This window comes from Oryzias latipes, chromosome 18 (genome assembly GCF_053564925.1).
Source record: "Oryzias latipes strain Hd-rR chromosome 18, Olatipes_Hd-rR_3.1".
NCBI classification, from domain to species: domain Eukaryota; kingdom Metazoa; phylum Chordata; class Actinopteri; order Beloniformes; family Adrianichthyidae; genus Oryzias; species Oryzias latipes.
This window is the reverse complement of record NC_136254.1, coordinates 5997896-6019843: the sequence shown is the minus strand read 5'-3', so window position 1 is coordinate 6019843 and position 21948 is coordinate 5997896. Positions and strand designations below refer to the sequence as shown.

The 21948-nt window shown below is 39.3% G+C and overlaps 1 protein-coding gene across 1 annotated transcript; it reads right to left on the bottom strand.

Moving 5' to 3' along the window:
* Window positions 1-6706: 6706 nt before the first annotated feature.
* si:dkey-6n21.13 (P2Y purinoceptor 3) lies at window positions 6707-21948 on the bottom strand. Its single transcript, XM_023966266.2, has 2 exons — window positions 21809-21948; window positions 6707-8594 (listed from the first exon to the last, which is right to left on the bottom strand). The coding sequence occupies exon 2, from the start codon at window positions 8446-8448 to the stop codon at window positions 7018-7020; it is 1431 nt and encodes a 476-aa protein (XP_023822034.1). The 5' UTR covers window positions 8449-8594; window positions 21809-21948; the 3' UTR covers window positions 6707-7017.

Sequence of the window (21948 nt, the reverse complement as noted above, 5' to 3'; positions counted from 1 at the left end):
ATCAAATCGTTTTTATTTGATATATAAGTTGTGTCTCACAAAACATTAAAAAAAAGCGAAATGCTTTTTTAAATTCATTATTTGCTGGTAACAATAATGAAAAATACTTTAGTCAGCTTATACTAAGCCTGGTGTAATGTAATGAAACAATATTAGATATCTTTGATTTAGCACAACACATGTTTGACATTTTCAATGACAACATGTGCAAATGCATGCAATAGGGATGCAACAATTCCCTTTCCGCACAATTCGGGTCAATAGTGTAACATACGGTTTGGTTTTAAACAGACAATATGGGCCATCTACAAGATTAAATTAACTTGGACACAAAAAAAGCCTAACACCTTTGGTGATTCCTTACTCTGAAAGCCTGTGTAAAATTCAAATGTGCAACTCACAGTCTTAGACCAAGAAAAGTTCAGACTGTTTTGACAAAGAAAATGTGAAGATGGAGGATATAAAGATAAAGATCCATCTATCGGGATTTTTTTGTTTGTTTGTTTTTCAAAATGAGAACTGTGCATCTGACAGTGTTTATTGTTAGGATCTGGTCTCCTTCCACACCTACGGGGGGATGATCTCCGCACCTTCTACCCATCAACTCATCAGTCTGTAACCTTTATCTGGATTCCTCACCCTTCAGCTGGCGTCAGTCCGTCTGCTATCTGAGGTAGAGTACTGACTCATGCTAAGCTCTCAAGCCAAGCCTCATGCCAAGTTTTGTGCCAAGTGCCAATATCTACTTGCACGCTTATCATCTCTGTCTTTTGCCCCTTCAGGAATTGCCACCAGCTTCACCTCCACCATTGGCCACCAACTGTCATCCATCGAGACACCAAGCAAGGCTCCATTCTTCAATCGTCACAAATTCAGCAGCTCATCCATTTCGTCTTCCATCCAAGCCACGTGCCTTTCAAGCCAGGACCCTCTACCACTACTGGAACTAAATAAAAGACCATTATTTCTTCCAACTAAAGTTTCTGTCCTGCTTCTGGGTCAAGCCCCATTCTACATAACAGTTTATCGTTTGGCCAAAGTGCAGAGAAAGTGATAGTGGTTTTTGTTTGTGGTGTTTGTCAGCAGATTTGTGATTATACTTTCCACATTTATCATTTTTATTTAAAAACCAAGTTCCAGTGACTCACGTCTTGAATTCCATTTACAACTGGCAAGTCGTTACAGCTTCCAGATAATATGTCCAGCCCTCTTCAGGCTCCTTTTTCACGGTTCAGAGTGCTGTGATCAACGTCAGAGATGATGGATCCTGTGTTCAGGTGAGTTCTCAGGCTTGAAGAACACAATCTCTGCTGAAGTCTGAATTTCCCTGTGTGAAAAAAGCTGAATAGCCTGATGAAATGGATGGTACTGCACTCGAGCTAGAGCTGATGAATACTTAAACCAGACACATCTAGAGTATGTTCATTTGAGTTTACGGCTAAATTTACCAAAGGCTTATAGCATTCCATGTTCACTACTTTTTTGCTGAATATGAAGGTTTAACAAGCACAATGCTAATGGACAAGTTGTAATGGTCATAAATGATAAATATCCTACACTTTTATAGCACCTTTTAGTCTTATCTATGTTCCCCAAAGCACTAAATGGTGTTTTTTTTTTATACTTTCCTGAGTCTTTGATGTCTTCCTTCTAACTATTTCCCTTTTACAGCCTTTCAGTTTTTGTTTGCTTTTGCTCTAGAGTTTAGATCCAGTTGACTGGAACAACCAACATATTTTTCTATGCTCTGTCTGAATTATCTTCTTAAAGGAGTTTATGACCTTTTCCATCGTTTTAACTGACAGCACGCCATTAGGAAATGCATGCTGTCAATGCACTGACTGCAACAGGCCTGCAAGATCTCTATCTTAATATAACTCACTAATTAGCAGGTCTAGACGTGGGAGTATTTGTTTTAAAAATGTAGATTACAAAGTGATTTTTCTCTTCTTTAACTGAAATTGTATTTGATTAAAACCTTCTTTTTTTTACGAAGCCAAAGATTCAAAAATTTAAAATTTCTATCATAAAACTGCTATATTTGTACCTTGTTTGGCTCTTAGAAACATGTCCCAGCTGTCATCCAATTAAATTGAGGGAACACCTACATAGAAGAATTTTATCAAAAAAAAAAGTTCAGCTGGGATTAAAACCTGAAACATTATTGTTCTTTTTCCATTTTTGCTTCTTATGCTATGTTCACAACGGATTCAGAAAGGCGCTTTAAGGCAAAACCTTCCAATGAAAAGTCAATGTAAACGGGTAAATGCGCAATTCCAGATTCTGCGTTCAAAACTCTTGCATTCACATGTCGCGATGCAAGTTTTTCAAGTCTGTTTTCAGGTTCCACGTACAAAACCTTCATCCATTGAATGCAAGAGGAAATTTAAACCAGTTTACCTTTAACCCATCTTGGACTCAGATTTGATAGTGGTGAATTATTCGCGTCCTTTTCAAAGCACAGAAGTGCCAACCATTTGAAAAGTGATTATGAATGAGAAATGAAGGATTGTGATTTGTGCCCGGCCAGATTTACATAACACCACATCTTTTATATATCCGTATAGAGCTGTGAAAGAAAAAGGCTGGAACAAGATTTGCCAGATTTGCACCGCTTTGTCTTTTCGCATCAAGCCTCTTCCTACTGTAAGTATCGTGTATGCAGTAAGTACCGCGCAGCAAGAGTCCAGTGAATACCAAATGCTAAAAGTGTGTTCAAGAACCTGCGTTCAAGAACTTGAATGTTCATGACATACCCGTGTGTACGTAGCATCAGACTTTTATGGAAGCGCCATCTGTCAAAGTGAATTATTCTATTTCTGCTGTGTGTAGACTTGATGTGTGTGGTACACACAAAAACATAAAAAATCACTTCAAAGGGCCACGACACAGGACAATATAGACTGTCCCTCCCTTTCATCTATACCAGTCTAAAGCTAGGTTCCCCCCGGCTGCGTCGACTCGTGTATAAGCAGCAACATTCAATGAAAAATCTATGCAAACGCACGTCAACCCAAAATTTGGGCTTCCGGGTTCAGATTGTTCACTCCACAAGTACAGAACGGACAATCATTGATTGTCATTGAAGTTCAACCAGTTTAACTGCTTGGCTGCTAAAATGCAACAACACTGAACTGTGACCAATGCATAAAAACCAATTCCCCCTTCCCTTACTCTTCAAAATTGGTTAATTTCTGGGTCAATATCACCAAAAGGTGCCTTTGAGACTTCCCAACATCCCACCAAAAAAAATGGGATTTTCCATTTAACTTCATATTGTGTTAGGAGGATGCTGTGCTGTTAGAAATGCACGGTGGTCAAGCCCTCACACTTTTTATAAATTAACTGCAAGCAGACAATGCAGGCATAAACAGCAAAAAATGTCTACCCTGTCATGGACAATTTCAGAGTAGACTAAAAACATTGCAATTAGGTCATGGATATAAAATGTATATTTTCAGAAAGCTACTTAGTCCCTTTGTCAAAACAGTGTATTAGCTAATAAGAAAAGTATTAAGATAGTAATGAAATAAGGGCAAACAATTTGTTACTACACAAAATCAGCAAGAATTGCACTTTCTTTTCTAAATAAAGAACAAAAGATAAGTGGTGAAAAGTTCACCCAATAACACTTGGCCCATATGTATTAATAAAGGAATCACACAGACAGTTTTGCTAACTTGTGAAAATAAACTGTTTATTTTCTTTGAGTAGGAAAATGACAGGATGGACACATTTCTAAAAAGTCGTTAAATGACCTAATTTTGCAATTAATGAAAGAAAAGTACTACCAGAGGTACCTTTCCCATGTAGGGTGAAATTATCAGACGAACAGACTAATTTTGATCCACTCTTCCTTTATGTAGCAAAACACCAAAAATTAGCCAGTAATGTGGAATTATTGAGATAACCTCTGAGCATCAACGTGCAAAGTAAAAGCCAAACATTCAACTATAAAATGAGAAGAACATTTTCGTTTTAAGGGGAGAATGATTGGTTTGAGAAAAAAAAAAACAATATCAGTGAGACATATCTCCAAGCAGTCTTTTATGGCAGCTATTGCAGGTACCTCAGTCTTGGCTTCAAAATCCCTCTCTGGGACATAGAACAGCTCAACAGATGTCTCCAGGCTTTTCAGCTTTTCATACAAGCTCTGGGCATCAGGAATGTCTCCTCCATGGGCTACAATCCGGTCTGCTGACCTCTTGAGGGCTCCATCCACACCATGTGGTGCACCCTTGACATAACTAGCCTCTAAGAAATTCCATGTTAATTGTTTGAACCCATACTTGTAGGGTTCTGTTGAGAGATAGAAGAAATGTCCTTTTTGTCGATGCTGTGTTGCTGGCCCTTCACAGAAAAAATGATGTATGCCAACTTGTGGGTAACGTTCTCTCAGTATCTTCAGAACTGAATCAAGGTGGGCCCAGATGGCGACAGGGTCGTGTCTTCTGGAGGTTGATATGGAGCAGAAGATGTGTGGTGCTTGTTCACCAGGGATGTAGAGCACTCCAGTGTGCAGACTGGCCTGCTTATGTGAACCTCCAAAATTCACAGATTGTATTTCTTCACTGTACTTGCACGAGTAATTTTCTCTAAAATCTATATGCAAGAGGGAGGCATTGTGTTTCAAGCTGCTCCTGAGCTTCCTGTAGGCATCACACTGCCATGTAATGTTGAAAACAAACAGATGGTTGTGACTGAGAGGGACTTTGTCAGACTCTGACAAGTGACTCCGCCCCTTAATGTCCGGTTTTTGTTCCAGTCAACATCATAGACTGGGAAAAGGCCAAAGTCCTCCGCACTGAAGACGACAGACGCCGTATCTGGATCATGGACAGTAACAGGTGGAGATCCGAAAGCGAGCCCACATCTCCATGAACCGGGATGAGGGGGCCTTCCTGCTCTCTCATACATGGAGCAACATCCTCCAGCAAAAAACAGACATCAAGGGGCGGAGTCACTTGACAAAGTCTGACAGGTGACTCCGCCTCAGTCACAATCATCTGTTTTTAAAGACGTCACACACTGCCACCTGATGACGACCCTGACGAAGGTGGAAGGAATTCCACTGAAACATGTAAGGTTGTTGACAAACAGAAACCGTGTCTGATAAAAAATAATTTAAGAACTCATATTAAGTTGTTCTTTTATAATCGCTTCTTATCGGTCACACAAAAACATTTCCTTGCATTACCAATTTAACCCTGGAAAGATTTAATGCTGTTTCACACTCTGCAAGAAAGGAGACATTTCTTCTCACATTCTAATCTTTGAAAAGAAAAGGAGATTTCATACCAGCCAGAAAGATTTACAGTTGACAAAAAGCCATACACCGACATTGGATCCTCAGGAGTCTGTATGGTCTTCTTTCCACTAAGCAGTACTGTACGATCCTGTCCAGACCAGTCCGTTATTTTAAGCATTTCCATTATAACATTGACCTTATAGGTCAGATCGAATTTTAGCATTCTTGGGCCCCAATTGGTTGTGGTACTACAAAAAAAAAAATGGAACAGAGAGGTAAGGGTGGAACTAATGTTGAAACCCGTTGATTGGTTGAAGGTCATTACGACAAAAAAAAAAGCGCCAAGAAAGCAGCTGTATTGCTCTTTGCCGCCCACAATCTTCTATCAAACTACATTAAATGCTTTGTATCTACGAAAAGCCAAGCAGAAAAATTGAGCAGCTGGATGACCTCCATTGTTGTTGTCATTGTTGGTTTCACCCCTTGACCTTGTTGCTGTCAAACTTTGAGTGGAAACGCTCACCTGAGTTGTCTGGACCATTCTAAACTGAACCGGACCGTACTGCTCAGAGGAAACGAGGCTTGTGTGCATTATGCATTGTAACAGAATGGCAAAAATACAATGGTATGGTGACATCATGGTGTCAATAGAAAACTCCTTTGGAAGAAAAGAAAAACTATAAATGCATTAAGGTGAGGAGGAAGGAGACTCTTTGAGCTGTTTCTGATTAGAGAAAGAAAAGTAAATACATAGAGACAATTGTCAGATCAGGTCTGATTGGGAAGACCAGTGCCCTCACCCAATTTTTATTTGCACTCTGCATTTACCAACACAATACACTAGTTTGTTGTTTTGAGTGTGTGTGTGTGTGTGGGGATCATTGGCAGCCACCCACCGATTGGAAGATTTCAGGCTCGATTCCCACCCTGCCCGCCCATGTGCCAAAGTGTCGTTTGGCAGGACACTGAACCCCACATTGCTGTTGGTGGTTATAGGTTGGCGCCAAAACTCAGCAGCAGAACCACCATCAGTGTGTGAATATGTGTGTGTGCATGGGACTGTGACTGTATAGCACCTTGGGCCTTGAGCAAAAAGCGCTATATAAGTATACGCCATTTACCATGTCCAGACCTCAAAGGTTTGACAAATATCAAATGAATGGATTGAAAGAACTTCAACATTGGGGCTGAGGAGATATAAATGAACTCTTGCTACCCTGCATAAGAAAAACCTTTCTCACTTCAGACTCTCAAGAAGGCTCTCGAGTAAATCCTGTGTCTTCATTGTTCTTCCAGGTGATGCTTTTGAGCTTTCAGAGTTTTAAAACTAAGCTTTATTTTCAAAAACAACTTTTGTTGTATTTGTGTGATTTTCAAATAAATACGGGGCCTATTTGTTTGCCTTGTAACCATGTTGACATGAAAGTTTCAGGAATCAAAATGACACTTTGAAACACATTAGTTCTGCATTTTATACACGCCTTAAAATTTTTACACATTTTCATAAAATGCTAAATGTCAGAAAGGAAATTTCTGAATCAGGTATACAGGACTTTGAGTGGAGGGGAAGGCAACATACAAATAAATGGACAACAGTTAACTAAACTGGTACACCTTATCGACACAAAAACACAAAAGCTCTTTCAGATGTTATTCAGAATTTATGAAAACAAACTTGCTGTATGAAGAGTTAACAGAGTTTCATCATGAAGGTATTTTGCAGACAAGCTTTCTGTTCTAATGTCAGTTTGTGACTGATAATTCTATCTCTATCTGTTCTCCACCACATATTTGATTTTGGCTGTGTTTGTGTATATTGGACTGTGACATGGTTTATTCTGCTCCTTGTTCCTCTGGTTCTTTGCTCTTTCTTCTTCCAGAGCCTCTGCTCTGTCCATGATTCTTAGAGGCAGAAGCAGTCCCTCCCGTTGTTGACTTGTGGTGTTTGCCGCTTGGCAGCAGTGATTTCCCATCTTGTCTTTGGTCAGAAAATAAAGCAGAGCATTGAGCCAGGCATTAAATGAAGCCAAAGGCCTTGTGATCTTGTAGCAGATTGACACCGTTGTCATTGTGTGGCATGGGACCCTCCTAGATACTTTTAGAAGTAGAACGATGGTTCTTGTGACATGGAAGGGGAAAAAACACAGAGCAAAGAGCAGGGTGATGGCAATGATGGTCCTGATAGATTTCCGCCTGCGATTGGCATAAGGAGAATGAGCACCAAGAAAAACAGAAAACCCATCCTCCCTTCCTACGGCCCTCAATAACCCATTACTTCGATGTCCAACTTTTGCAGAGCTCATTCTACCCCGTCTTTCCACGTCTTCTTGGGCTCCAGCTCTTGGACCTCGACGTGATGAGGGTCGAGAATGGAGAGTTCTAAATATAGTCAGAACCACATGTGAGTAGCACCATGCAATTATGGAAAAAGGTACAAAGAAGCCAAGCAAATGCAGGATAATTCCATAGGGTACATACACTGGAAACTCCTTATCTATGGCATCATCCCAACAGTTCTGGTATTGCTCAATGACTACACTTAAGGTATCACAGCTTGTATTACTATTCACCAATGATATGTTAGAGTTTGATTTGTTAGCACTTGCACTTGTGTTGCTTCCAAGTCCTGCTAACCTTGTCACACAACCAGTCTGAGCAAACCGGAAGATTGGACAGGTCAGAGCAAATACCACAATCCAAACCAGGACACAAGTGTACTTGACAGTTTTCTTGGTCTCCAGGGAGATCACTTTCATTGGGTGGCAAATCCCCAGGTATCTGTGCACAGAGATGCAAGTGAGGAAGAAGATGGAGCAGTAGAGGTTGAAGTAGAAGAGAAAGCGGACCAGGCGGCACATGAAGTCCCCAAAAATCCAACGGTCTTGCATGATATAACTGGCTATGAGGAATGGCAGAGATAAACCGTACATGAAGTCCGTAGAGGCCAGGTTGACCATGTATATCAAAGAGGTGTTCCAGCGCTTGGTCCGGAAGGAGCGATAGAGGACAACAGAGTTGAGTGTGATACTGAAGATGAATGTGAAAGAGTAACAAATAGGGAGGAAAATGTATTTGTAGGACTCATCAATGCTGCAAGATGAGGTTGAATGGGTGGAGGAGTAAGTAGAATAGGGAGAACTGAGGACATCTTGAATTACGGCCGCACTAATGTTTGTGGAATCTCCACCTCTGGATGACATTTTGTGGTACAAAGTTGTTCTTATTTGAGGGTGGGAATTCAGCTGTCGTTCATATCCTAGGAAAGCCAGTATAGTTTTTCTCTTTCATTCTTGCATCCCAATGGTGTCTTGGATAGCGAGGTTCTTGTTCCTGAATGAATTGTAACCTAAAAATAGAAACACACAGAACAGTTAATTGGTGCTGACCTCAGAGACGTTTCTTCAAATGCCAGCATTACAATAACATGGCATTGTAGGACAGATTGGTATTAATAACACCATTAAGGAACAGCATTCAAAGGTTACTATTGTTGTTCAATTTTGTTACAGATTCTGTTTGGATTTTATAACAAGAATAAATAAATAAATTAATAAATTAATAAATTAATAAACCGTTTGTGCTTCAGCCTGTTGGTTTTCTTGAGGTCCATATCCAAAACTTTGATATATGGACCACAATCCCTTGGGTTTGAATGATTTATTTAAAAAGATGTATGTACATTAATTTTCTTTTTCTAATCCTAAATTTCTTCATTTGAACACAATGGATCAAAAAAATATTAAATGTTAATATTTATAAGGTTTTTCTTTTGGCAAATCAGCTGCATTATATTTGGCATATTAAAAAAAAAAGTAGTGAGCGTGGCGCATTCAGATCCAGAGCATTGAACAGTCCTGCACTATTTACTGTTGAGATTCAGGAGTAAAAAGCGAATCCCGACCTAACTTGAGTCAACGTAGAGAGAATTGATTTGGTTCTATTTCTTAAATGGTGGTATCTTGAACCTCCCTGTTATACTGCTGCTTTTACATTGTGAGTTTTTTGAAACCCATCAGGTTTTCATTTAGAAACACACCGAAAAGTCTAGTTAACATACGTTTAGATGATTATTCTAGATTTGGACAAATAGCAGATGTTTTTGATCTGGGCTTTGGATTTAAAGTTTTAAACGTGTTGGCTCACCTAAAGTCTAATGATTTTATACATACATATTAAAATTGAAAAATATAAAGTGCTACTATAGTGAGATTGTAACATACTTTGGTGCAGAACAAAACTTAGTGGAACGGTACCGTCGATTAGAGGGACACACGATTCATACTGTAAGTTTGCATCTGCAACAGTGACAATCATCCAACCTTTAAAAAACAGTGATCAAAGAACAACTATGTGACTCATTCTGATGTACAGTGTGATGTCATCTGCCAGCTGACATATCTGTTTCCACGTTTATTATGCTCCTCTTTGTTTTCTGTGCAAGACATCTACATTTACAGGATTCCGACTGTGAACGTTTGGAATGATCCATTTGTTTCTGTTTGCTTCTCGGAGAGTTTTGCTCATTTGCATTTGTTTATCGTTTCCTTTTCCTACGTTAACCCTTGTGCTATCTTAGATGACCCCCCCCCCCCCTTACATTGACGTGTTCTCCCTACCATGACAAAGGTGGATAAAGGTGGAAAGATTTCATGTAATCCATGGACACCAGTGAAGATCACAAATCATTAAAGAAAAAAGGTTCAGCACACTGTCTAGTGGGTCTAGATGAGCCAACTCCCAATGTTAAAGTGCCTAGGATAGCACAAGGGTTAAAACACTAGATGAAATGTGGTTCATTTGCAGGTTCCTGCTTTCACATTGAGGGTGTGCCGACTAGCCTATACTGCCCTGAAAAAATAAAACTCAAAGAAGCCTAACAAAGCAATGGCTGATAACAGCTGATGACACGTTCCGCTGCATGTCAGCCATTACAGACAGCAATAATAAACTGAAAAGTCATTTTCTAGGAGATTTCTGTCATGACACTTAATATTTAAAATGGCTAGAAGTCTGAGGCAGGAGACAAAAGGGATCCGATGGAGGAACTTTGTTATCAAACTTTCATTGTGAGGAATGATGGCTTTGTCCGGGGTTTACCCCGCCTAACAGTATCCAGGTGGGAGAGGCCCCGGCAGCCCTTTGACCTCGAAAGGGATGGATGGATGGATGGATGAGAGGAAGGAGCATTATATATTCTGCAAGTTGTCAAATCTCAAGTCCCCAAATTGTAATGAAAATGTCATAGGGATGGAAATTTTGTTTGTTTAGACATTTGCAACTACTGAAGAGTAGAGGAAGAAGAGAGGAACTGTTGTCATTCTTTGAACAACAAAGTTAATTTTTAATTTAAAATTTAAATCCTAAATTCAATTAAAATCTCCGTCCCAGACCTTCATCTTTGTGTGCACCACTCATGCGTGACAGAACAAAACCAGCTGACATGTTTCTGTGCAATTTATGGTGGGAAATCCTAAACAAACTGCCAGAGGACTTCTCAGTCCCTCACTATTCCAACTCTCTTTGTCCCCAGCAGGCACCACTTAGATGGAGGTACCATGTAGACTTAGTAAATAAATAACTGTTTTGTCGCGTGACTTATTCTCAAGATTTTTTCATTTGATTGGTGTAACATCATTCCTAGGGATGTGGATCAATCTCTCATCATCTAAAATATGGCAATGCAAAAAAAGAAATGCTTCTTTGAGGGAAATTCAATGCTCCTATTCTGAACTGCAAACATCTGAAGGCGTAGTCCCAACTGCAACTGTCCTTATACAGTCAGGACCATAAATATTTGGACAGAGATACATTTTTCTAATTTAGTTTCTGTACATTACCACAGTGAATTTTAAATAAAGCAACTCAGATGCCATTGAAGTGCAGACTTTCAGCTTTTATTCCATGGGTTGAACAAAAAGATTGCATAAAAATGTGAAAAACTAAAGCATTTTACAAACACAATCCCTTCATTTCATGGGCTCGTAAGTAATTGACTTCCATGCTATTTCATGGGCAGGTGTGGGCAATTCCCTTGGTATGTCATTATGAGTGAAGCAGATAAAAGGCCTGGAGTTGATTAGAGGACTCGTGCTTGCATTTTGAAGTTTTTGCTGTGAACAGACAACATGCGGTCAAAGGAGCTCTCCATGCAGGTGACAGGAGTCATCATTAAGCTGAGAAAACAGAAAAAAACATGCGAGAAATTGCTACAGTATTAGGAGTGGCAAAATCAAAAGTGTGGTACATCCTGTGAAAGAAAGAAAGCACTGGTGAACTCAGCAATGCAAAAAGACCTGGACGTCCACGGAAGACAACAGTGGTGGATGATGGCAGAATCATTTCCATGGTGAAGAGGAACCCGTTCACTACAGCCAACCAAGTGAACAACACTCTCCAGTAGGTAGGCATAACAATATCCAAGTCTACCATCAAAAGAAGACTTCAGGTAAGTAGATACAGAGGGTACACTGCAAGATGCAAGCCACACATAAGCCTCAAGAATAGGAAGGCTAGATTGGACTTTGCTAAAAAGCATCTAAAAAAGCCAGCACAGTTCTGGAAAAACATTCTTTGGACAGATGAAACCAAAATCAACCTCTAACAGAATGATGGCAAGAGAAAAGTATGGAGAGGGCGTGGAGAAGCTCCTGATCCAAAGCACACTAAATCATCAGTAAAACACGGTGGAGGCAGTGTGATAGTCTGGGCGTGCATGGCTGCTAGTGGCACTGGAACACTAGTGTTTATTGATGACGTGACACAGGACAGAAGCAGCCCAATGAATTCTGAGGTGTTCAGAGACAGACTGTCTGCGCAGATGCAGGTGAATGCAGCCAAACTGATTGGGCGGCGTTTCATAATACAGATGGACAACGACCCAAAACATACAGCCAAAGCAACTCAGGAGTTTATTAAAGCAAAGAAGTGGAATATTCTTGAATGGCCAGTCAGTCACCTGATCTTAACCCCATTGAGCAGCATTTCACTTGTTGAAAACTAAACTTCAGACAGAAAGGCCCAAAAACAAACAGCAACTGAAAGCCGCTGCAGTAAAGGCCTGGCAGAGCATTCAGAAGAAGAAAACCCAGCATCTGGGGATGTCCATGACTTCAAGACTTCAGGCTGTCATTGCCAACAAAGGCTTTTCAACCAAATATTAGTAATTAACATTTTGTTTTCAGTTATTTCCTTTTTCAAATGACTTATGAGCCCATGAAATGAAGGGATTGTGTTAAAAAAAGTGCTTTAAGTTTTCCCATTTTTATGAAGTGTTTTTGTTCAACCCATGGAGTAAAAGCTGAAATCTGCACTTCAAGGCATCTGAGTTGTTTTTTTTTAAATTCACTGTGGTAATGTACAGAAACTAAATTAGAAAAAATGTGTCTCTGTCCAAATATTTATGGTCCTGAATGTAGGTGGATTCAGTCTGCTGCAGGAAATTTTAAGACTGTAGACCACCCTGTGAACCTGTAGTGAACACAAGTGTAAATTAAGGGGGAACTAGGTGAGACGCAGTCACGTCATACAGATTTTTCATTCCAACGAAAACTGCACACTGTGTAAGGAGTCCGTTAATGCCGTTCAAGTGATAAGTGGTGGACTGACGGTTACAAATACCATCACCTGTACGCCGTGAGTGCGTGTAACTTACATTATCCTTAAAACACTCCATGATACACTTTCCTCACGCACAACCACAACCATCTTATGGAATTACATGAAAAATGGAGTGTTCCATTTTTCATGTAATTCCATAAGATGGTTGCACAAGCCTGAAGGGAACTGCAAGACACACCAGCGCTTCCTTTAAGACTTTTTTATTGTCACTATTAGTACGTTTGTCGTTTTCATAGACGCTAAAAACAATAAATGCTGACTGTCATTGAAATGAGGGACAGGCTGTTCTTCCACTGGAAGGTAAAGTAATTTGATTCCTGCTTCCTCTTCATGTATTCTCCACATGTATGCTATCCTTCACCAGGACACCTGTCTCCTGGTGTCCTGGTACTCCCATTGGCGTATGACTCATTCTAGGAAGTGATCAGTGTTTGTATGCAATACAAACTGCAACGGGAGAGAACACGCCATTCATGTAATTGGATGTAAAAGTCGAATAATCTGGTTTTCTCGTCTCGGCGTGTCTCCGTGAATGATGAATGACCCGTCAGATGGAAACCTGGCTCTTCTGAGCACACCTGGGCACCACCACCACTGGATGGATAAATGTAGCTGATTTCAATGGATGGAATGGAAAGATCCAGGACTCTCCAGCCCCTCCCCCCCTCTCCTTTGAAGGCTGTCTGCCATCTTTGCACAATATGTTTGACCTCCTGTTGCAGGCTGCTGATTCATAAGGCTTGTTTGCCTTCCTGTGTACAAGAGTCCTCTGCTGATTCAGCCCCTTCTCACCCCATTAACCCAGCAATAAGTAACCACTCTACCCCAAAGGTCTCTCCTTTCCTCCCTCTGTACACTGGCCACGCCTCCAGTGGACCGACTGTACCTCACAACAATTAATTTGCAGGAAACTAACGGGGAGCATCAAAACAGCCTGACAGGATTTACTGAGGTTAACCTGCAGCTCTGGTCAGCTGCAGGCCTGCATATTAAGATGAGCACTCAGGCAGTGGCTGTGTGTTTGTGTTGGTGTTAGGTGATGACGGCAGATCCAACAGTGACACAGCGTCAGAAAGGCTCTGCCTGTCTTCAAATGCCGGCCAACAAAATATGTCGCAGATTTACGTTTGGCAGTAAACACCAGGAATATGTCCCTCATGCACTACAGTCAAGAACTAGAAGGAGCTGCATTTCCAGAAGAAAATGCAGGGTTGAATGCTGTACTGCTGAATGAAAGCTGAATTAGCTGAAGAAATGGCTGAACTGTACTAGAAGAACAATGAAAAGTTAAAGGTGCAAAAGTCCTAGCAGGAATAAGCTGAAAAATTTGAACATTGTAATAGTAGAATGGCTGAAATAGGTCAAAATTTGTAGGACTTAAGCATGAAAGCTGAAATTGTTGAAAAAATGGCTTAATTGTTAAAAATTTGAAGATGTTGCTAAAATGGCTAAAAGTACTAGCATTGGAATCAGCATCATCAACTGACTCCAAAAAACACGTTGTTTGAGAGTATCATATTGGTAAAAGCTACATGTTCTAAGTTGATAGAAAATCCACTCTTTTCAAAATGGCGGCTTTTCTATTGATTTTATCTCCATAGCAACCATTTTATGTTTGGGTCGCCTGGAGATGAGGAACAAATCAATGTCGGTTTCAGATGAATCGGAAAAAGTAAATTTTTGGACGTCCTTAGCAACGAGCTTTGTTTGCTAACCACGCCCACATTCCTTATATGTCCAGATCCAGTGAATTTCAATATGTTCAGTTCCAGCCATGGATGAAGTTTATTGCAACATTTGCTTCAGATTTTGTCAAAAAATGCCCACCAAACAGTAGGTTGTGTTGCCATCCCATAATAATTTCAAAACGTATGTTGAAGTCCAAAGCCTTGTGAGCATTTCAATGTTTGAACGGTGCCTCTAGCTGAAAGCTTGTTAAAGTTATAATGCTTGAAAGCAACAAAGGTTTTCAAGGATTCTCCATGTATTTAAATGAAGCAAAAATCTTAGAAAATCCTGGAAAATCTTGGAATATCTTGAAAAGTTCAAAGATTTGAAAGACTAAAAGTCGTAGCTGAAAGGAATAAGCTGAAAGGGTTGAACATTGTAATAGTAGAAAGGTAAAAATAGGTGAAAGTTTGAAGAAGTTTAAAATTGCCTCACATTTTGGCACAAAATGGCCGCCAAACTGTAGGTGGTGTTGCCATCCCATAATAATTTTGAACTTTATGTTGAAGTCCAAAACCTTGTGAACATTTCAATATTTGAACGGTGTCTCTAGCCAAAAGAATGTTAAAGTTACAATTGTTTAAAGAAGCAAAGGTGTGGCCAATGGAGCAAAAAGATTGGAAAATCTGGGAATATCCGGGAATATCTGGAAAAGTTCAAAGATTTGAAGGACCAAAAGTCATAGCTGAAAGGAATAAGATGAAAGGGTTGAACATTGTAATAGCAGAATGGTAAAAATAGGTGAAAGTTTGAAGAAGTTTAAAATTGCCTCACATTTTGGCACAAAATGGCCGCCAAACTGTAGGTGGTGTTGCCATCCCATAATAATTTTTAAACCTTATGTTGAAGTCCAAAACCTTGTGAAAATTTCAATATTTGAACGGTGTCTCTAGCCAAAAGAATGTTAAAGTTACAATTGTTTAAAGAAGCAAAGGTGTGGCCAATGGAGCAAAAACATTGGAAAATCTGGGAATATCCGGGAATATCTGGAAAAGTTCAAGGATTTGAAGGACCAAAATGTCATAGCTAGAATAAGATGAAAGAGCTGAACATTTTCATAGTCGAACGGTTAAAATAGGTGAAAAATTGTAGAAGGAGTTTAACTGTGAACTTCTGAACGAAAAATTCTCCATGTATTTCAATGGAGCAAAAATTCCCGGAAAACCTGGAATATCTTAAAAAGTAAAAGGATTTGAAAAACCAAAAGTCATAGCAGAAATAAGATGAAAGAGATGAACATTTTAAAAGTAGAATGGTTAAAATAGGTTAAAAATTGTAGAAGTAGTTAAACGCCAAAAAACGGCGGAAGATACTATAATAATAATAATAATAACTAGAAGGAGCTGCATTTCCAGAAGAAAATGCAGGGTTGAATGCTGTATTGCTGAAAGAAAGCTTAATTTGTAAAATAAATGGCTGAACTGAGCTGAAAGAGATCAACATTTTAAAAGTAAAATGGTTAAAAAAAGTAAAAACCTGTAAAAGAGGTTAAGCACAAGAATTCCCTATGCATTTTAATGGAGCAAAAATCCTGGAAAATCTTGGAATATCTTGAAAAGTTCAAAGATTTGAAGGACAAAAGTCATAGCTGAAAGGAATAAGATGAAAGGGTTGAACATTGTAATAGTAGAATGGTAAAAATAGGTGAAAGTTTGAAGAAGTTTAAAATTGCCTCACATTTTGGCACAAAATGGCCGCCAAACTGTAGGTGGTGTTGCCATCCCATAATAATTTTGAACCTTATGTTGAAGTCCAAAACCTTGTGAACATTTCAATATTTGAACGGTGTCTCTAGCCAAAAGAATGTTAAAGTTACAATTGTTTAAAGAAGCAAAGGTGTGGCCAATGGAGCAAAAAGATTGGAAAATCTGGGAATATCCGGGAATATCTGGAAAAGTTCAAAGATTTGAAGGACCAAAATGTCATAGCTAGAATAAGATGAAAGAGCTGAACATTTTCATAGTCGAACGGTTAAAATAGGTGAAAAATTGTAGAAGGAGTTTAACTGTGAACTTCTGAACGAAAAATTCTCCATGTATTTCAATGGAGCAAAAATTCCTGGAAAACCTGGAATATCTTAAAAAGTAAAAGGATTTGAAAAACCAAAAGTCATAGCAGGAATGAGCTGAAAGAGCTGAACATTTTAAAAGTTGAATGGTAAAAATCGGTTAAAAATTGTAGAAGGAGTTAAACGCCAAAAAACGGCGGAAGATACTATAAAAACTAGAAGGAGCTGCATTTCCAGAAGAAAATGCAGGGTTGAATGCTGTACTGCTTAATGAAAGCTGAATTAGCTGAAGAAATGGCTCAACTGTACTGGAAGAACCATGAAAAGTTAAAGGTGCAAAAGTCCTAGCAGGAATAAGCTGAAAAAGTTGAACATTGTAATAGTAGAATGGCTGAAATAGGTCAAAATTTGTAGGTCTTAAGCATGAAAGCTGAAATTGTTGAAAAAATGGCTGAATTGTTGAAAATTTGAAGATGTTGCTAAAATGGCTAAAAGTACTAGCATTGGAATCAGCATCATCAACTGACTCCAAAAAACACGTTGTTTGAGAGTATTATATTGGTAAAAGCTACATGTTCTAAGTTGATAGAAAATCCACTCTTTTCAAAATGGCGGCTTTTCTATTGATTTTATCTCCATAGCAACCATTTTATGTTTGGGTCGCCTGGAGATGAGGAACAAATCAACGTCGGTTTCAGATGAATCGGAAAAAGTAAATTTTTGGACGTCCTTAGCAACGAGCTTTGTTTGCTAACCACGCCCACATTCCTTATATGTCCAGATCCAGTGAATTTCAATATATTCAGTTCCAGCCATGGATGAAGTTTATTGCAACATTTGCTTCAGATTTTGTCAAAAAATGCCCACCAAACAGTAGGTTGTGTTGCCATCCCATAATAATTTCAAAACGTATGTTGAAGTCCAAAGCCTTGTGAGCATTTCAATGTTTGAACGGTGCCTCTAGCTGAAAGCTTGTTAAAGTTATAATGCTTGAAAGCAACAAAGGTTTACAAGGATTCTCCATGTATTTAAATGAAGCAAAAATCTTGGAAAATCCTGGAAAATCTTGGAATATCTTGAAAAGTTCAAAGATTTGAAAGACTAAAAGTCGTAGCTGAAAGGAATAAGCTGAAAGGGTTGAACATTGTAATAGTAGAAGGATTAAAATAGGTGAAATTTTGAAGAAGTTTAAAATTGCCTCACATTTTGGCACAAAATGGCCGCCAAACTGTAGGTGGTGTTGCCATCCCATAATAATTTTGAACTTTATGTTGAAGTCCAAAACCTTGTGAACATTTCAATATTTGAACAGTGTCTCTAGCCAAAAGAATGTTAAAGTTACAATTGTTTAAAGAAGCAAAGGTGTGGCCAATGGAGCAAAAACATTGGAAAATCTGGGAATATCCGGGAATATCTGGAAAAGTTCAAGGATTTGAAGGACCAAAAGTCATAGCTGAAAGGAATAAGCTGAAAAGGTTGAACATTGTAATAGTAGAATGGTAAAAATAGGTGAAAGTTTGAAGAAGTTTAAAATTGCCTCACATTTTGGCACAAAATGGCCGCCAAACTGTAGGTGGTGTTGCCATCCCATAATAATTTTGAACCTTATGTTGAAGTCCAAAACCTTGTGAACATTTCAATATTTGAACGGTGTCTCTAGCCAAAAGAATGTTAAAGTTACAATTGTTTAAAGAAGCAAAGGTGTGGCCAATGGAGCAAAAACATTGGAAAATCCGGGAATAACCGGGAATATCTGGAAAAGTTCAAAGATTTGAAGGACCAAAATGTCATAGCTAGAATAAGATGAAAGAGCTGAACATTTTCATAGTGGAACGGTTAAAATAGGTGAAAAATTGTAGAAGGAGTTTAACTGTGAACTTCTGAACGAAAAATTCTCCATGTATTTCAATGGAGCAAAAATTCCCGGAAAACCTGGAATATCTTAAAAAGTAAAAGGATTTGAAAAACCAAAAGTCATAGCAGAAATAAGATGAAAGAGCTGAACATTTTAAAAGTAGAATGGTTAAAATAGGTTAAAAATTGTAGAAGTAGTTAAACGCCAAAAAACGGCGGAAGATACTATAATAATAATAAATAAAGAGAAACAGGAAAACAAAGGGTTGAATGCTTTACAGCATTCAACCAATAAATAAAGAGAAACAGGAAAACAAAGGGTTGAATGCTTTACAGCATTCAACCAATAAATAAAGAGAAACAGGAAAACAAAGGGTTGAATGCTTTACAGCATTCAACCAATAAATGTCTAACAACACGTGTTGTAGAGAAATGTTGCTTGTATGTATAATGAGCATCACATGTGAACAATCTAAAGTGTCAATTTCCCTTTAATGTACAATAATGCTGCACTTCCTTAATGTTTATATTCATTTGATTCTGACACGGATGTAAAAAGTAGATTTTAAACATATGAACAGTCTGCAAGGTGATTCCTTTGTCACAACTGTCCTTACAGGTGGGTACAGGTAGGGGGTAAAATGGGCTAATGTGTGCCGGGGGGGGGGGGGGGGGGGGGGGGGGGACGCAGGTGGCCCGCAGGAAATTTTAAGGTCGTAGACTATTCGATAAGCCTGTAGAGCCAAAATGTTCATGCACATTTTTGTTCTATGGGCATGCTGCAAGCGACACGTCGCAGAGAACACTTAGACAACACATAAGGATAACTAAGGGTGAACTAGGTAAGATGCAGGCGCCACACATGAATTTTTCCTTTTTTGCAGCCCCCGCCCAAAATCTGGCCCGTTAGCGCTGTTCACGGGATAAGTGCACACCTCATGCATGCTCCATATGTGCAGCCTGACTGATAGAAATGAGGAAAAACTAAAGTATTTTTTAGTATTTTTATTCACGGGCTTCATGACAAAGAGTGTGGCATAAGGGCATCACACAACAGCATCACCTGCACGTCACAAGTGCCTGTAACGTACATTATCTTTACAAATACATTCCTTTTTTACGATGTCCCCTTGAGGGGCTACACTAGCCTCAAGGGAACCCCAAAACACACCTGTGCTAACTTTATGACGCTCCACGAGCCTGGACAACCCATCAAACATCGGATTTTCAGCTAGCATGAAGATGATTAGCTGTTTACAGAGGTTCCTTTATTTGTTATTTGCTGTCATAAAAGTGTTTGAACCGGCAACATTCCACCTAAGGCACGTTCACGCCGGCCTCAGTAACGTGTGTTCAAGTAGCCACTGTCAATGGAAAAGTCGATGTCAACGCACACATAAGCGCATTTCGTGCTTCTGCGTTCAAATCTCTCGCTCTCAGGGTTCTTAATTCCATTTTCAGGCTCTATGTGCAAAACACACGGCCATTGAACGCGCATTGAACGTTAAACCGGTTGAACTTTGACCCATTTAGGGACTCAGATTTGGTAGTGACTAATGTATGGTGTCCACTTTCATTCACGGAAGTACCAACCGTCTGAAAATTGATCATAAAGGAGAAATTAATAACTGAGGTTTTGTGTCCAGCAGGAATTATAAGACTCCACGTCTGGTATCGCGATTTGCTTCGACATTTCGCTGCAACTCTCTTCCGACTGTAGGTGCGTGCGCTAGCGTCGCTTAGCAACAGTCCAGTGTGAACAAGTGTTTTGTAAAACATGAATTCCTTTGAGTTTGTTTATTTTGTCTGAATTTTGCTCTTAGAATATATATATAATATATTGAAATATATGAATGGGCCTGCTGTCAGATCTGGCAGCGCGAGGAATTGTGGGATACCATTCCTTTTGCCTGTCTGGACGGATTGGGGTTTAAAAGTGTGTTTTTGTCTGCGTGTTTTGTTGTTTAGCTGTTTTACTCTGTTTTGCCGAGTTATTTGATCCTGTTATGTGTATGTCTTTCTGCACCATGAGAGAGGATGATAACTAAACTTGATTTGATTTGATTTGAAATGGTTTCTTTCAAGCAATCAAGGAATAATGCAGAAAACAACAAAATAAGCATTCATTCATTCATTCATTCAAAGACGTATCAAAGTTAGTATAATTAGACATTAAATCAAAGATTGCTTGAAAGGGAGTGGAAGGAAGCAAATTTATGTAATCCCACACCTGTTCTACCGTAACCATTTTATTACATAATTATCCGGTTAATAAATTTTCATCTGACATCAATGCCTTACCAACACAGTTTCAGGTCATTACATTTGCTTAAGTATCAATAAATCGCATGACAATGTGATTTTGTAACTATCTTGTATAATAACATCCCACATACAGATCAGTTATCTAAAATATATTCAGATTAATTTCATTAGAAAAATCATGTTTGATTATAAATGAACACTATCAGAAAATAAACACAACAAAACCTGAATTTTTGGAACCAGTAAATTAATATAATTAGAAATCAATAATTTTAACCATCTTTAATAATTGATTAAGAGTTTTTTTTTCTCTCTGGCCCCACAGTGTGAAACGTTAGTGGGTCATTTAGTCAAATAATGTAGAATAAGACGAACTTTGACATATGTGAGCTCAAGAAAAACTATAAATTAAGCTGGAAAAACATGATAATCAAAGTTAGATCAACATTAAATTGAGTTGGATTATTATGATATTTAGTTAGATAAATATGTTAACTTGAGTGGTATAAACAAAATAAATTACGGATAGTTGGACAGACAAAAGCAGTGAATAAACTCATTTCAACTACGTGTTACCAGATGAAGGGATTCATTTAAGTTGGATAAACTATTTTCTTTTTTCAGTGAAGCTGCACTTTTCCTCTCCTTTTTAACTGTCATCCCTCCATCTTTGCTGTCGGCAGGGAGACGAGTGGAGACACGACAGCTGACATCGGGAGCAAAGCGGGACAGGACCACCAACACGCTCCCCCCACCTAAGGCGAGTGAACCCATCAAAACCCGCAGCGTTTGAGCGGACATGAGCCACACACAGTCATCAGGGACTCCATGAGCTCTCAGACCTGCAGCTGACTAAGGTCTTCCTCGCCCCACATTGTTGGTTTTCCTGCCAGTCTTAGGTTTTCTGAAAGTTTTCAGATGACAGACAGACTGTTGACCTGCAGCTCATCCTCAGAGAGCATGGCAAACACAGCAGCCCCATGGTTTTTCCTCTGTGTCTGTTTGCTTTAAGAGCAGTTACGAAGCTATTTCCAGAACTGACTGATGAGTGCACATCAAAGTCATAAATGCCTGTCGCTCCAGTCTACCTGTTCCAGCCGCGCCTTTCCGTCCATGTGGTTCTCCGTCCATCTGCCGCCCCCCCAACAAGCAGGCGGGATCCGATCCAACAGCTGCGAGACCCGATCAATCCCACCACTTCAGCGGTCACCTCCTTCTGCCGCTTCTC